This window comes from Mobula birostris, chromosome 17 (assembly GCF_030028105.1).
Source record: "Mobula birostris isolate sMobBir1 chromosome 17, sMobBir1.hap1, whole genome shotgun sequence".
Lineage (NCBI taxonomy): Eukaryota > Metazoa > Chordata > Chondrichthyes > Myliobatiformes > Myliobatidae > Mobula > Mobula birostris.
Window position 1 is genome coordinate 52,601,798 of NC_092386.1, and position 15,207 is coordinate 52,617,004.

The 15,207-nt window shown below is 44.8% G+C and overlaps 1 protein-coding gene across 1 annotated transcript in view; it reads right to left on the minus strand.

The window, feature by feature from the left end:
- Window positions 1-12,764, minus strand: part of slc27a6 (solute carrier family 27 member 6) — an 85,406-nt gene extending 72,642 nt beyond the window's left edge. Inside the window, exon 1 of the mRNA XM_072281721.1 lies at window positions 12,250-12,764. Within this exon, the coding sequence (XP_072137822.1) occupies window positions 12,250-12,733 (484 nt within the window). The 5' untranslated portion in view covers window positions 12,734-12,764. The remainder of the gene's footprint in view (window positions 1-12,249) is intronic.
- Between the last annotated feature and the right edge of the window lie 2,443 nt (window positions 12,765-15,207).

The window sequence follows — 15,207 nt, forward strand, 5'->3', positions numbered from 1 at the left end:
GACATTGCCCTTCTGACATACCTTTTCTATCCCCTGCTGCAATTTGTAATCCACATCCCGGCTGCTGTTTGGAGGCCTGTATACAACTGCCAAGAGGGGCCTTTTACCCTTGCCATTTCTTAACTCAAACCATGGAGACTCTACACCTTCCCATCCAATGTCATCCCTTTCTAATGATTTAATATCATTTCTTATAAAAAGGGCCACACCATCCCCTTTGCCTACTAACCTATCTTTCTGATACACCATATATCCTTGGACGTTCAGCTCCCAATGGCAGCCATCCTTGAGCCAAATTTCAGAGATAACCACATCGTCATACTTGCCAATCTGTAGGTGAATTTTAAATCGTCCATTTTATTTTTTATGCTGCATGCATTCAAATATAACACTTTCAGCCCAGTATTTGTTGTTTTACGTTGTAAATCATCTCACTGGCTGTGATTATGCCTCATCTTCTGCCTGTCCTTCCTATCATCTGTGTTGCATGCTATCTTTGATTTATTTGTTTTCCCCTTCCTCAGTCCTATCACTCTGGTTCCCATGCCCTGGCCAAATTAGTTGAAACCCTCCCTAATAGCTCTATTAAACCTGCATGCTAGGATATTGGACCCCTTTGGGTTCAGGTGTAACATATCCTTTTTGTACAGGTTGTACTCCTCCAGAAGAGGACCCAATGATCCAGGAACCCAAAGCCATGCCCCCTACACCAGTCTCTCAGCCATGCATTAATATTCCTGATCATGCTATTCTTGATTTCATTAGCATGTGGCACAGGCAGCAGTCCTGAGATTACTACCCTGGAGGTCCTGCTTTTCAGCTTCCTACCCAACTCCCTGAATTCTCTCTTCAGTACCTCCTCCCTTTTTCTACCTATGTCACTGGTACCAACGTGTGCCAAGACTTCAGGCTGTTCGTCCTCTCTCTTCAGAATACTCTACAGCCGATCCAAGACATCCCGTACCCTGGCACCTGGGAGACAACACACCATGCGGTTATCTCTATCAGGTTAAAAAAATGGATCACATAATGAATCAATGATATAAAACCCCTTCCCTGGTCCCTGCCGCTCTGAAGGAAGCAACCCAAGTTTGTCCAACGCCTTCTTATAGCGCACGCCCTCTAAATCAGGTAGCATCCTGGCCAACCTCTCCAGCATTCTCTTCAAAGCCTTGCCATCCTTCCTGTAAACAGGGCAACCAGAACTGAATGTAGTGCTCAGTTTTGCAACCTAACTAGAGTTTTATGAAGCTATAACTTCCCAACTCTTGAACACAGTCTTTAACTAATAAAGACAAGCATGACATGTATCTTCTTTACCCACCTATTAACCTGTGCAGCCACTTCCAGCAAGCTGTGGACTTGGACCCCAAGACCGCTCTGCATAACACTATTAAGAGTCTTGCCATCAACAGTGCACTATCACCGTACATTTTATCTCCCAAGCACACCACTCCACATTTGACCAGGCTAAATGCCATGTGTGTTTGCTCTGCCAATTTTTGCAACTGATTTACATCCTACTGCATCCTTTGCCAGTTTTCTGTACTATCCACAACATTGCCAATCTTCATATCATCTGCAAACTTACTAACCCAGCCATTTATAATTTCATCCAGGTTGTACCACAAACAGCAGAGGACCCTGTGAAATACCAGTCACAGACCTTCAGCCAAACTAAATCCCATCGAACATTACCCTCTGTCTTCTATGGGCAAGCCAATCCTGAATCCAATTTACAGTGGATTCCATGCCTCTTAAACTTCTGGATGAGCCTCCAATGAGGGACCTTGTCAAACCCCTTACTAAAATCCAAGTAGACAACATCCACTGATATACCTTCCTTAAATGACCTCAATCACCTCCTCAAAAGCACAATCATTTGTAATGTAATTGCAATGTAACTGAATGGATGTAGAGATAAACCCAGTTTAACAGCAGTGATGTGCGAAGTTCTTGAAGCAATAATGATGGACAAACAAGTGTGCATTGAGTAGCTAAAGCCAGCTCAGAATTTTTAAAATCTTGTTTATCCCACTGGATGGATTTTAGTATTAGAAAGAGAAATGCAGTTGCTGTGAAATATAGGGATTTTCAAATGGTGTTTCATAAAATAGACTTGCCATCAATATTAACATTCTGGTGAAAAAGAGGCATTACAATCCATCTGGATAGAAAATTCACCAAATATTGGGCTGACTGGAAGTACACAGAGAAGTTTCCCTTTGGTCAGTACAAGGACCACTGTCATTTTTCCAAATGTTTATCAATGACTTTGACTTGGGTATACAGGATACTATCTTCAAGTGTGGTGAATTCCAGTTAATTGGGATACACTGGGACTATTTTGGCCAAACTAAGCGGCTGCCCCAATGAGCCAAAGTTTGATGGAAATAGCTAAAAAGGTATAAAAAAGAAAGTACTATTCAATTAAGTAACAAATTATGTATTTAAGTGAAATACACAAACTATTGATATACTACAGTATAAATCTGTGTATTAGTTCGTAACAGTTACTGATGGAAGAATTCTTCTGGTATATGCTGCCATGTATTGTCTGTCCAGGGAGGGGTATCACCACTAGAGAAGGGGCTTGTTATGCAATGTCCATTCTGGGACAGTTCACTCACTTTTGGCCCCTATCAGGCACTCAGCTCTCACCTGTAGCTCCAAATAGCCATTTGGATGTTACAGCAGCCACACCACAGTACACCGCATCGACAGGCTGGCTAAGCAAGGTGAGGGCCGTCGGCAGGCCTTGTACCCCGGTGAAATAAGGACATGCCAGTCCTAGCAAGTAAGGTCGGCTCCAGTTGATTGGGCAGATCTAGTGAGATGCAGTGACCAAGAAGGCAGCTCTACAATGCTTTGAGGAGAGCAAGGGGCATGATAAGGTACAGAAGTCATGATTATCCACTGCAAAAAATGAAGACACCAGTTTGGAACAACTACATGTACCACTGGACCTAGACTTCTGAGGTCAAGAGGGTGAAACTGTCCCAGTGCAATGGATTTTGCACTTTAAACACTCTCCCACACAAGTTTCATCATCATCGTCGATGGAAAACCAACACGCTGTCATGTCCTTTTGATTGACTGTAAAGGAACAAGATTACCACAGGCACCCAGTGCAGATAAAGGATTGTCTTCACACAATGCTTTCAATGATTGCAACCTCCAAATCTTCATTGACATTGCAACATTTAAGGTGATTGTCAATACCTTCAAATTCTTCATAGTACCTAACTTGCTGAAGTAGTGAAATCATTTCACTTTCACTTCTGGCTGTTTCTGGATCTCCAAGCCTGAATGCTTGAAACCACAGCAAACAAAACAATTCTAAATTGTCTTACAGCTTATTTCTCGTCAACTATCTGTGACAAAAATCACAGCTTGTTGAACACAAATGCACACAGCTAATGCTATTTAAAAACTGTTCACTCTAAGCACAGTGCAGTGTCTAACGGCCACACAAATTTATATGATGGACGGTAGTTAGAAACTGCTCGGCCACAGTCTCCTTTCCAATTAGGCGGCATAGTGTCCCAAATAAATGAAGACAATCCCTGCTATTTTCTCAATTAACTTTTGTTCCTTAAAAGTTGTCCCAGATAAGTAGCTGCCCTGATTGATTGATGGACCAATTAACCAGAATTCACTCTGTGTCAATGACAATAATTATGGAAACAAAGCGATCTGTAAAGTGGTTAGTGAAAAATGTCATTGAATACTAAAATGTACAGATACTTGGCAAATCAAATTTAATGCTGAAAAGTGGGTGTGTTATATTTTAGTTGGTTGAACAAGAAAACCAATAAACTGGAAAATACAACTAGAGGTTTACTAGAATAGGTAGAGCGCATGTAGTGTCTGTTGGAGATGTCATGGCCCAGTCCGTAAAATCCGGATTCCGGTTCACGGTCCAGTCCATCGTTCCTTATTCCAGGTTTTCTGGTTTTCCCTTTTTCTGTTGGGTGCTCTGAGGCAGCTGATTCACATTTTGGGCTGGCTACATAAATAGCTCCTTGGTTCAGTTTCAGTTACTTAGGGATTTAGAATATATGTCTAGTGCACATTCCAGAGCAGAAGGTGGTGGTAATGCACCATTAAGCTGGATGCCAACTGCTGTAAAACAAGATACAGACAGACTGACAGTTTCAGTTGCCTGTCATGATAAATGATATCTTTGATCAGGTAGGGACAGGATTTGGCAAATCATTGTTTGCAGATGATGGTGCAATCTGGAAAAGAGGAAGAAACATCAAGTATATATTAAGGCAAGTACAAAAGGCTTTAAGATCAGTTGAAAACTGGGCTAATAAATGGGGTTTCAGAATTTCTGCTTCTAAGTTGAAATATATCATTTTTGGCTTTAGAAGAAAGATTCCTGATTGTGAATTGTGCCTATATGATTCTCCACTAGAAAAAGTTAAGGTATTCAAGTTTTTAGGTGTCTGGTTTGATGAAAGACTTACTTGGAGGGTTCATATAGATAAAACAATTGGAAAGTGTGAGGAAAGTTTTAAATGTTATGAGAAGTATTGCTGGATGTGACTGGGGAGCAGGGTGGGAAACTGTACTTAATAAATCTAGCTATGATTAGTCATAGTCATACTTTATTGATCCTGGGGGAAATTGGTTTTTGTAACAGTTGCACCATAAATAAATAGTAACAAAACTGTAAATAATTAAATAGTAATATGTAAATTATGTGAGGAAATAAGTCCAGGACCAGCCTATTGGCTCAGGGTGTCTGACTCTCCAAGGGAGGAGTTGTAAAGTTTGATGGCCATAGGCAGGAATGACTTCCTATGTCGCTCTGTGTTGCATCTCAGTGGAATGAGTCTCTGGCTGAATGTACTCCTGTGCCCAACCAGTACATTATGTAGTGGATGGGAGACATTGTCCAAGATGGCATGCAACTTGGACAGCATCCTCTTTTCAGACACCACCGTGAGAGAGTCCAGTTCCTCCCCACAACATCACTGGCCTTACGAATGAGTTTGTTGATTCTGTTGGTGTCTGCTACCCTCAGCCTGCTGCCCCAGCACACAACAGCAAGTATGATCGCATAGCGCACTAGCCACCACAGACTTGTAGAACATCCTCAGCACTGTCCAACAGATGTTAAAGGACCTCAGTCTCCTCAGGAAATAGAGATGGCTCTGCCCCTCCTTGTAGACAGCCTCAGTGTTCTTTGACCAGTCCAGTTTATTGTCAATTTGTATCCCCAGGTATTTGTAATCCTCCACCATGTCCACACTGACCCCCTGGATGGAAACAGGGGTCACCGGTACCCTAGCTCTCCTCAGGTCTACCACCAGCTCCTTAGTCTTTTTCACATTAAGCTGCAGATAATTCTGCTCACACCATGTGACAAAGTTTCCTATCGTAGCCCTGTACTCAACCTCATCTCCCTTGCTGATGCATCCAACTATGGCAGAGTCATCAGAAAACTTCTGAAGATGACAAGACACTGTGCAGTAGTTGAAGTCCGAGGTGTAAATCGTGAAGAGAAAGGGAGACAAGACAGTCCCCTGTGGAGCCCCAGTCTGCTGATCACTCTGTCGGACACAGTGTTGCAAGCACACGTACTGTGGTCTGCCAGTCAGTTATTAGATCAGTTATAGATTATGGTTGTATTGCTTATGGTTCTGCTGCTATGGCAGTGCTTGGAAAACTAGACACTGTGCAGTCCAAAGCACTTGGACTCTGTTGTAGAGCTTTTAGAACAAGATCGGTCCTGGCATTATGTGTGGAGATGGGAGAAGTGCCCCTACATTTAAGACGAATTCAGCTGGCCCTGCAGTATTGGGTAAAACTAAATGGATTCAATCACAGCTGCCCACCAAAGTGCCTTGCAGGGGAAGTCAGAGCGCCAAAGTAAAATTAAAAGATCCATTTTTAGATTTGGTTAATAACTGGGCTGTGAAATTGAAAGTGACTGAGGAAGACATAGTTGACCAAATTTGCTTTAAGTGGCAGGAGGATTAGAAAAATGAATTAAGGGGCAGGCATTATTTTTCTAGTCACCCACTAGTTAAAAAGTCTCAGAGATATGGTGAAATTTACAAGACTTAGGTTGGGGCATTATGTTAAACTATTATTTAAAGATAATAGGAAAACATCCTACTGGATTATGTGACTGTGGTAGTCCAGAGACAGTCCAGCATGTTTTGCTGAGCTGTAATCAATACAAAATTGAAAGAAACATGTTGTTCAAGAGGCTATCTGGCTTAAATTTATTTTGGTTTGCTATTCAATCTTTGTTTGGCCATCAAGAGAATCAACATCTGATTGAAGAGTTTATTATTCAGTTTATAAGTGAGACTAGTTTATATTCAAGAATTTGAGTTCCTTTAAGTTCTATAATTAATTATACATTGGTGGTGACAGTGATTCAGATTCAGTTGTTGGGGGGCCAGGAGTTGGAAAGCTGGGGCTGGCTGCATGATGAATGTGGCGGGTGTTGGTTTGATGCTGGGCTGACAGGCATTTGGGGCTGTTGATTGAGTGGGTGGGTACTTTGGCGTGGAGGAGCCTAGTAGTTTGGAAAGGGTTAGTTTGTGGCCTATGGCTGCAAAAAGGGGGGGGGGGGGGGTTGAGATTGAAGGAGGAGGGTGGGAGACTGTGGAATACTCCAAAAGTAAGGGTAGCCAAAAAACGGGTGCATCAAGTGAAAGACCTGAAGTAATGGGGAACAACAAATTGAGGAAAATGGGTGAATTGGAGGAATTTATAGTTCTGCATAAAAATTAAAGGTCAGGAGGAAGGGGAAGGAGGATTTAGAGCCCTTAATCCTTTGAAAGTGGCAGCAGCATTAGAGAACCAAATAGGTAAAGGATTCCAGGCCAAGATTTTGTCTGAAAATTTGTTGCAAAGATATTGACCAGTATAACAGTGCTAAAATGGTGGGAAAATTGGTTGTGAAAGTGAAGTGTATTACTCCGAAAGGAAGGGAGTTAAGGGGGTAGTGTATGGTATTTGGTCTGGCATGACTGAAAAGGAAATTTTGGACAATATTGAAGGTGGTCAGGTGATTGAAGCCAGACGGTTAAAATCGAGAGAAGGTGGTAATTGGGATTCCCCTGTTCCTCTGGTTTTTGCAGGTGATGTTCTTCCAACTAGAGTCTATCTTGGGTGCATGTGTTATCAAGTTAGAGGATACATTAGGCCTCCCTTACGCTGTTATAATTGCCAGAGATTTGGACATGTTGCTGGTTCAGGTCGAGGTAATAGAAGATGTATGAAGTGTGGAGAGGATCATGATATTAAAGCATGTAAGGCAGCGGTGCCTAAATGCAGTAACTGTGGAGGGGTCCATACAGCAGCGTTCAGAGGATGTGAGTATTTTAGTAAGGCAAAGCAGATTTAGGATGTTAGTATCCAACAAAAAATATCATATGCTGAGGCGGTAAAGAAAGTTGATAGAGAGCAAAGAATAAATAATCACTAAATACCTCCCAGTTGTCAGGATCAGAGTACAGAGGAGCTTTGTATGTATGAAGAGGCCAATAATTAGTATTTGGATGTTTTTAATATTACAATGGAATGCAAGAAGTTGATCTGCAAATGGTCAAGAATTAAAAAGATTTGTTGGAACTTCTGAAGACAAGCTGATTTGATCTGTTTACAGGAGACATGGCTAAAGCCTCATTTAGATTTTGTGATCCCTGGATATGATAGTTTGAGAGCTGACAGAATGGGTAAAACTGGTGGAGGGTGTGCAACTTTCATAAAAACAGGACTCCAGTTTAGAAGACTTGATTTTAAATCTAACCCTGAAATCGTAGCTGTGGAGGTTTGGAGCTCTCGTGGTCAAATAACTTTGATTAAGTTTTATAATCCAGGTACAGGTGTCCCCTGTTTTTTTTGAAAGTTCGCTTTACGAAACCTCACTGTTACAAAAGACAGAAGGTGTTTTCACTGTTACGATAAAAGGCAGCGCGCACCCCGAGCAGCCGCTCTCCCCCGGATTTGGAACAACATTCTTGCCGGCATTGCTTAAACACGTACCTGTGAGCAGCAGTTAGCAAGATGAGTTCTAAGGTACTGGAAAAGCCTAAAAGAGCTCGTAAGGGTGTTACACTTAGTATAAAACTGGACATAATTGAGCGTTTCGATTGTGGTGAATGAAGCAAGGACAAAGTGAGTTTGGCTTGTGGAGGTTGACGAAGGTGATGTTAAAGAGGTTTTGGCATCCCATGACCAAGAACTGATAGATGAAGAGCTGATGCAGTTGGAAGAGGAAAGGATAACAATCGAAACTGAATGCAGTAGCGAACGGACCGAAAGTGAAGTCATCCAGGAACTGAATGTGAAGCAACTGTGTGAGATTTTTGCTGCAATGATAAAGTACGACTTTAATTTTGAAAGGGTACGTAGATTTAGGGCAAATTTGTAAGATGGTTTCAGCACTTACAAAGAACTGTATGATCTAAAAATGCGCGAGGCAAAGCAGTCAAGCAAGCCTTCCACATCAGCCACAGCAGACGACGAACCTCGATCTTCGACATCGAGGCGGGCAGATATAGAAGATGACCTGCCTGCCCTGATGGATGAGATGACACCCCAGTGTCCCACCACCCCAACCCCCGGGTTGCGGACTGATACATTGCCGCGGAGAATGCAACGGTAGACAGGACGCACCCAACACATCTTTAAGAAAAAAGCCGAAATAAACAAGCTAATTAGTTAGGTGCCGCCCAGCATGTAAATGTTGGCCCAGCTCAGAGGCGATTGCCGACTGCGTTGTCTCTGATCTGGGCCGACATTTACATGCTAGGCGACACCTAATTAATTAGCTTGTCTATTTCAGTTTTTTTCTTAAAGATGTGCTGGGTGCATCCCGGCTACCGCTGTACCCCTGCATGCTTTGCGGATTGGTATCGGTCGGTGGCCTGGAGGGTGGGGACCACTGCACCACCCCAACCTCCGACGACTCAGCCTAACACAGCATCAGTGTGCTCGGCGCTGTCTTCCCAATTCCAGTAAGCGATACTACATTTGTACATTGTACGTACATTATTTCTACTTCATATAGGCTGTGTATTTTTATGCATTATTTGGTATGATTTGGTAGCATCATAGCTTAAAGGTTACTGGCGAGAGTGCTTCTGCCGAGAGCGCTTGCGGGAGAAAAAGGAGAGTGAGAGAAAGAATGAATGTGTGTGTATATAAATAAATAACGGATGGGGTACAAGGGAGAGGTGGGGCATTAGTGGAATTTAGAGAAGTCAATGTTCATGCCATCAGTTTGGAGGCTACCCAGACGGAATATAAGGTGTTGTTCCTCCAACCTGAGTGTGGCTTCATCTTTACAGTAGAGGAGGCCATGGATAGACATATCAGAATGGGAATGGGATGTGGAATTAAAATGTGTGGCCACTGGGAGATCCTGCTTTCTCTGGCGGACAGAGCGTAGGTGTTCAGCAAAACAATACCTTATATTCCATCTGGGTAGCCTCCAACCTGATGGCATGAACATTGACTTCTTTAACTTCTAATGCCCTACCTCCCCCTCGTACCCCATCCGTTATTTATTTTATACACACATTCTTTCTCTCTCCTTTTTCTTCCTCTCTCCCTCCAACTATACCCCTTATCCATCCTCTGGGTTTTCACCTCTCCCTCTTTTCCTTCTCCCTGGGCCTCCTGTCCCATGAACCTCTCATATCCCTTTTGCCAATCACCTGTCCAACTCCATCCCTCCCCCTCCTGTCTTCTCCTATCATTTTGGATCTCCCCCTCCCCCTTTCAAATCTCTTTCTAGCTCTTCCTTCAGTTAGTCCTGACGAAAGGTCTCGGCCCAAAATGTCGACTGTACCTCTTCCTAGAGATGCTGCCTGGCCCGCTGCGTTCACTAGTAACTTTGAGTGTTGCTTGAATTTCCAGCATCTGCAGAATTCCTTGTGTTTGCGTTTTTGAACATATACTGCGTCAGTTTCAGTTTCATCTTTGTGTTGGAGACCACATGCGCGCTCTTCTTTTAGCTAGTGTCTCCACCCGCCCTGAGTAACGGGCAAGGGGGTCGCGTCAAACTGCCATCGGGCTTGAACCGACCCCACATTTGAAATTGAAAAGCCGGCCCGCGCTCTGCCCAACCGCCACTTCCTTAACAGAAACCGCATTAATATTTTAACTTCAAATACATTCTTATGAACTTTGCTTCTATAATGTTTCTTTGTGGGTAGAAACGGAGCTCTTCATGGTTATGCTGCACGCATGGCATCCACCTTCACACCTTCCCGATCCAAGATGCCGTGAAACCGGAGGTGACGTCATCACATGCCACGATATACCGTAGACAATGAATTTAACTTTGTTAAACTATAACATAATTATCAACCTTTAACTTGATAACTAGAAAATAGTTGCAAACAAATCACTTAAAGCATAGACCCAACAAAGTCAAATAAATGCCTTAAGGGCAACACACAGAATGTTTAATTGGATCAAAGATTTCCTTAAGGAAAGGACAATTCAAGTAAGAATAGGCAGAACAAGCTCCAAGTCAGTTAAAATTGGTGGTGGTGATGGTGTAATCCGTCTGTGTCCACGCCTTCACTAGGTAGGTCCAGCCATTTGCCACTACCTAGTGTTGGGAACTGTCTCGTCATGTTCAGCATTCTGTGTATGAGACCTGGCCCTACGTCTTGATCACAAGGAGGGGTTCCGGCTTCGTGTTTTGAGGTTCCTGTTTCCCAAGACCACGTCACGTCTTTGCCTAGTTCCGGAGTCCAAGCCCAAGTCAAGACCCAGGTTCTGGGTTCTTGTTCAGTCTCTGGCTCGTCACGCGATCTGGGGTCTGAGTCTGAGTCAGACCCAGGTTTCGGGTCCTTGTCCAGTCTCTGGCTCGGAGTCCTTGTCCAGGTTCCAAGTTCCTAGTTCCTCGTCCAGGTCCCGCTTTCCTAGTCATGTCCTAGCCCTAGTCTGCATCCAGTCCAGTCTCTAGTCAAGTCCTGTTCCTAGTACTTCAGTGTCTGTGTCTTGCATTTGGGTCTACCACCAGTGCCCCACCCTTATGACAGGAAGTAGCAGGACAATTTGAGAAATAGCTCAGAGAAAGATAATGGCCAAGCAAACAGAAGCATTCAGATGAGAACTTATGTTTGGATATTGATTTTGAGACCTTGCTGCTCTTGAAATGCATGAAATCTCTGTCATGGATGCAACTTAGTTCACATTCTTCCACTTAATTGCTTCATGGGCCTAGTTCAAGGACTTGTTTAGCTATAAGTAAAATTTTAAAAATTAAATTTTAAATTTTTCTTAACTAAAAGTAAAATTAACCTAATGACCCCACCAGCTGCAATACAGGTCTAGTATAAAGTGTTAGGGCTCTGAATGAGTAACAGACCCCTGGCATCAAGCCTTAGGCACATAATCTAACCTACAACTTCTGGTACCTTTCAGGTGAGACGTTGCAATAAAATTTCACCTGCCCTCTTGATCATTTGAATATGGTCTTCTGGCATAAATGAGCTGAGTCAATACATCTTGCCCCCTCATTTATACCCCATTTTTCGGTTTTGTGTGCATTAATGTATTTAATGTTAGCGTTTATTTTTACCATATATATTTTTTACTTTAAGCTTTCCACCAACACCTTGGTGTATATGACAGTAATTCTATGTATTTGTGCAAGTTGTTACCAAAACTTAGCCGATCATTTGCCTGAATAAGACCTATGTGCAAACAGCTAAACAAATCAGGTTTATTGTCTCAAGCATAAACACTGTGCGGCAGAGGTGCAATGAAAAATCAGCTCGCAGGAGGATCACAGGTACGTAGGTACAGACAACACAAAACACAAATTACACAAAAAGAAAATGGGCAAAAACAAGACCTGAACGCAAAGGGACAGACACAAGCAGGGGCAAGTCCAAGGCAGTACAACACAATCGTATTGTTACCTCACCCAGACTTCTAGCGCCTGTGCAAAATACAAGAGCTTGGTGCAAAGCAACAGATTATTCCTCGGTGCCATCAAACTCAACCAACACGGAAAATCCAAGCGCTACCTCGGATTCTACTTTTTCTCTCTCAACTTGTATTAATGTCGTGTGAGTGAAATGTATTATGTTAACTTGTGTTTGTAATGTACTATGTTATTTTTATACATACCCTAGGTATGTATGCTTATGACAATCAACTTGAAACCTGAACTTGGAGAGGGGATAGAAGAAAACCCCCTGGCTACCCCATTGTCGGGCGTTGGGAAGTTAAGAAATACACGCCCCTCCTTACCTGCTCCGACTATGAGGGTCTTGGCGCCCGAGTTGTCCAGGCAGTGCAACAGGGACCGTGCGTGCAAGGTGGTATTGAGGAACGCTGCGATGCAGCCCAGCTTGCACAAGCCGAACCAAACACACACGAAATCGGGCTCATTGCTCATCAGCAGCGCCACAGTGTCCCCAGCTCGCAACCCGGCCCACGGCTGGGCGCAGACCTGGGCGATCCGGTTGCTCCTTCGGTCCACCTCTCGGTAAGTGAAAGAGCAGCCCTCGTACAGGAGCAAGATCTTGTCTGGGTTCGACTTCGATTGCAGCTCGAGGCGATCGAGCACGGTGGCCACCCTGCCGGTCAAGTAGCCTCGCAGCAGTCTCAAGCTGAAGCTGGCGACCCGGAGCGCCAAGAGCGCATCGTACCACAGATTCAGCAACCTGAGCTTTAGTAGCAGAAATACACCCAGTGCTCCAGCCACGGCCGCCGCTACTACAACAGACAGCATAGTGCCCGGGCGTCTGCTCTCGCTCACAGTGCACCACTGACTCCTCCTTCCCCGAGCCTCCCCGGTTACTTTGCGATCCCTCGATCCTCCCGGCTCCAATCACGTTACAGATGGAACATCCCTCCTCCCTGTTTTCTCAACTCCCAGTAAATAGAAAGAGCGATGACCAACAGTGCAAGTAATTCTTTTTCCAGCAACAGATAACGGCGGATATACTGCAAGTGTGGTACAATGCAAAAGAAGTTTAGCACTCGTTCACCAGAAGCATGCAGTCTTTTTCGTAAGCCTGCTTTATTTGAAACTATGCATCTAAATCAAGAGACTGGCATGATTAAAGTTCCATGCACCATAAATAGGCAATGCCATACGTGGAGGTTTATGGAGACTGCTTGCACTATCATGATTTTGTCTTTTTTTTGCACTAAAGTCTCATTTTTGTTCTTTTTTTCTCTCTATATTTTCACTTGTGTAGATATGTGTGTGTTGTCTATACTACCTGCCTGTGATGTTGCAGAAAGCAAGTTTTCATTGTACCTCTACTTCACCAAACTTGCAGATATGATGATAAATTCAATGAGTTGATTTGGGTTCGGTCGAAGCACAATCTGTCACAATGGGGTGCTGGGAACGGACACAATTACGAGACACAGACATTGAAGTACAAGGAACAGGACTTGACCAGAGTAGGGATGTGACAGGATTCAGACCAGGAGCAGGGCCAAGAACGCAGACTTGGTCTAGGGAAAGTGGGACCAGGACTAGAAACTATGGACTAGGAGACAAGGCTTGGACTCCAAGCCTGAAACTGGACAAGGACCCAGAACGTGGGTCTTGCCTTGGGCTCGGATCCCAGAACCAGGCAAGGACATGACATGGCTTCAGGACAGGATGTGGCTGGGGTCTAGAGGCCTGAGCTTGGAGACAGGCTGGGGTCTTGGCTCTTGAGGCTGGGGTCTTGAGTCTTGAGCTTGGCTGCAGATTGGGGTCTTGGGTCGTGAGCTTGGAGGCTGGGGACTTCAGGCTTGAGTTCTTGGAGCTTGGTTGTGGGATCCTCGAGGCTTGGGTTCTTGGAGCTTGGCTGCGGGATCCTCGAGGCTTGGGATCCTGAGCTTGTGAAGGCTAATAACTCGGAGGCTGGAATTCGGAGACGGACTGGGAACTGAACATCAGCACAGAGCCGGGACTTGTCCTTTGGAAAAACTGGGACTCATCGTTAACATGACACTAACATGAGACAGGACAGAACATAGACATAGAGCTGGGACTTACCCTAAGACAAGCCAGGACTCAACTTCATGTCCACACCAAGGTGGGACAGGTCCCTCCATCAGGTAATGGCAGAACGGCTGGACTTGCCCAACAGGGGTGAGGACAAGACAGATCCCCCCACAGGGCAACAGCAAAATGGCCTGATTTACCTCAGAGGCGAGGACAAGAAGAGACAACACCAAATAACGACAGACAGTTCCATCTCTGCTCTGGGATAGCTCAGTCTCAGTTTGGTCAGCAAACTCAGCTGGCTATGGAAACGGCCAGATCTTACCTAGCTCAGAGTAGCTGTCAGCCACTCAGCTGGCCTGAGAAACAGCTGAATCCATACCGCAAAGACAGTTCCAACTACTGACAGCAAGGCTCCATGAGGGGATGGTTCCCCAATGGGGCCTAAAGATGGCAATTGGCTGCTCCAGTCTTCTACTGGCAGGTTGCTCCCAGGGGATCTTGACAAAATAAACCAGCAACCCACTCTCAACCCCAAGGCTACTTATATTCCAAGCCCCAAGATGGGAATCAGGTGCCTATGATTAACTCAAACAAGGGACAGCTGGAAGACCCAGAGTCCTGAGTCCACAGACTGGACCGTGAACCAGAATACAGACTTCACGGACCGGACCATGACAGTACCCTTCCCTCCCCCCCCCCCCCCCATTTTCTACGGGAGCCTCCGGGCGACTGAAGAGGCTCTCCAGGACTACGGACAACTCGGACGGGTGGGTAAGAGGTTTTGGCACTAGGGAGTCCTGGATGGCAAGAGTTCATTTCCAGTGTCTGTGTTGCTGGGTCCATGGTTGGCTGGTTTGTTCGCTCACAATGGGGTGCTGGGAATGGACCCAAATGCAAGACACACACTGAAGTACAAGGAACAGGACTTGACTAGAGTAAGGACGTGACAGGATTCAGACCAGGAGCAGGGACAAGAATGCAGACTTGGTCTAGGGAAAGTGGGACCAGGACTAGAAACCATGCACTAGGTGACAAGGCTTCAACTCTGAGCCCGAGACTGGACAAGGACCCAGAACCTGGGTCTTGCCTCTGGCTCAGACCCCAGAACCAGGCAAGGACATGACATGGCTCCAGGACAGGACATGACTGGGGTCTAGAGGCCTGAGTTTGGAGACAGGCTGGGGTCTTCAGGCTTGTGTTCTTGGAGCTTGGCTGCAGGATCCTCGAGGCTTGGGTTCTTGGAGCTTGGCTTG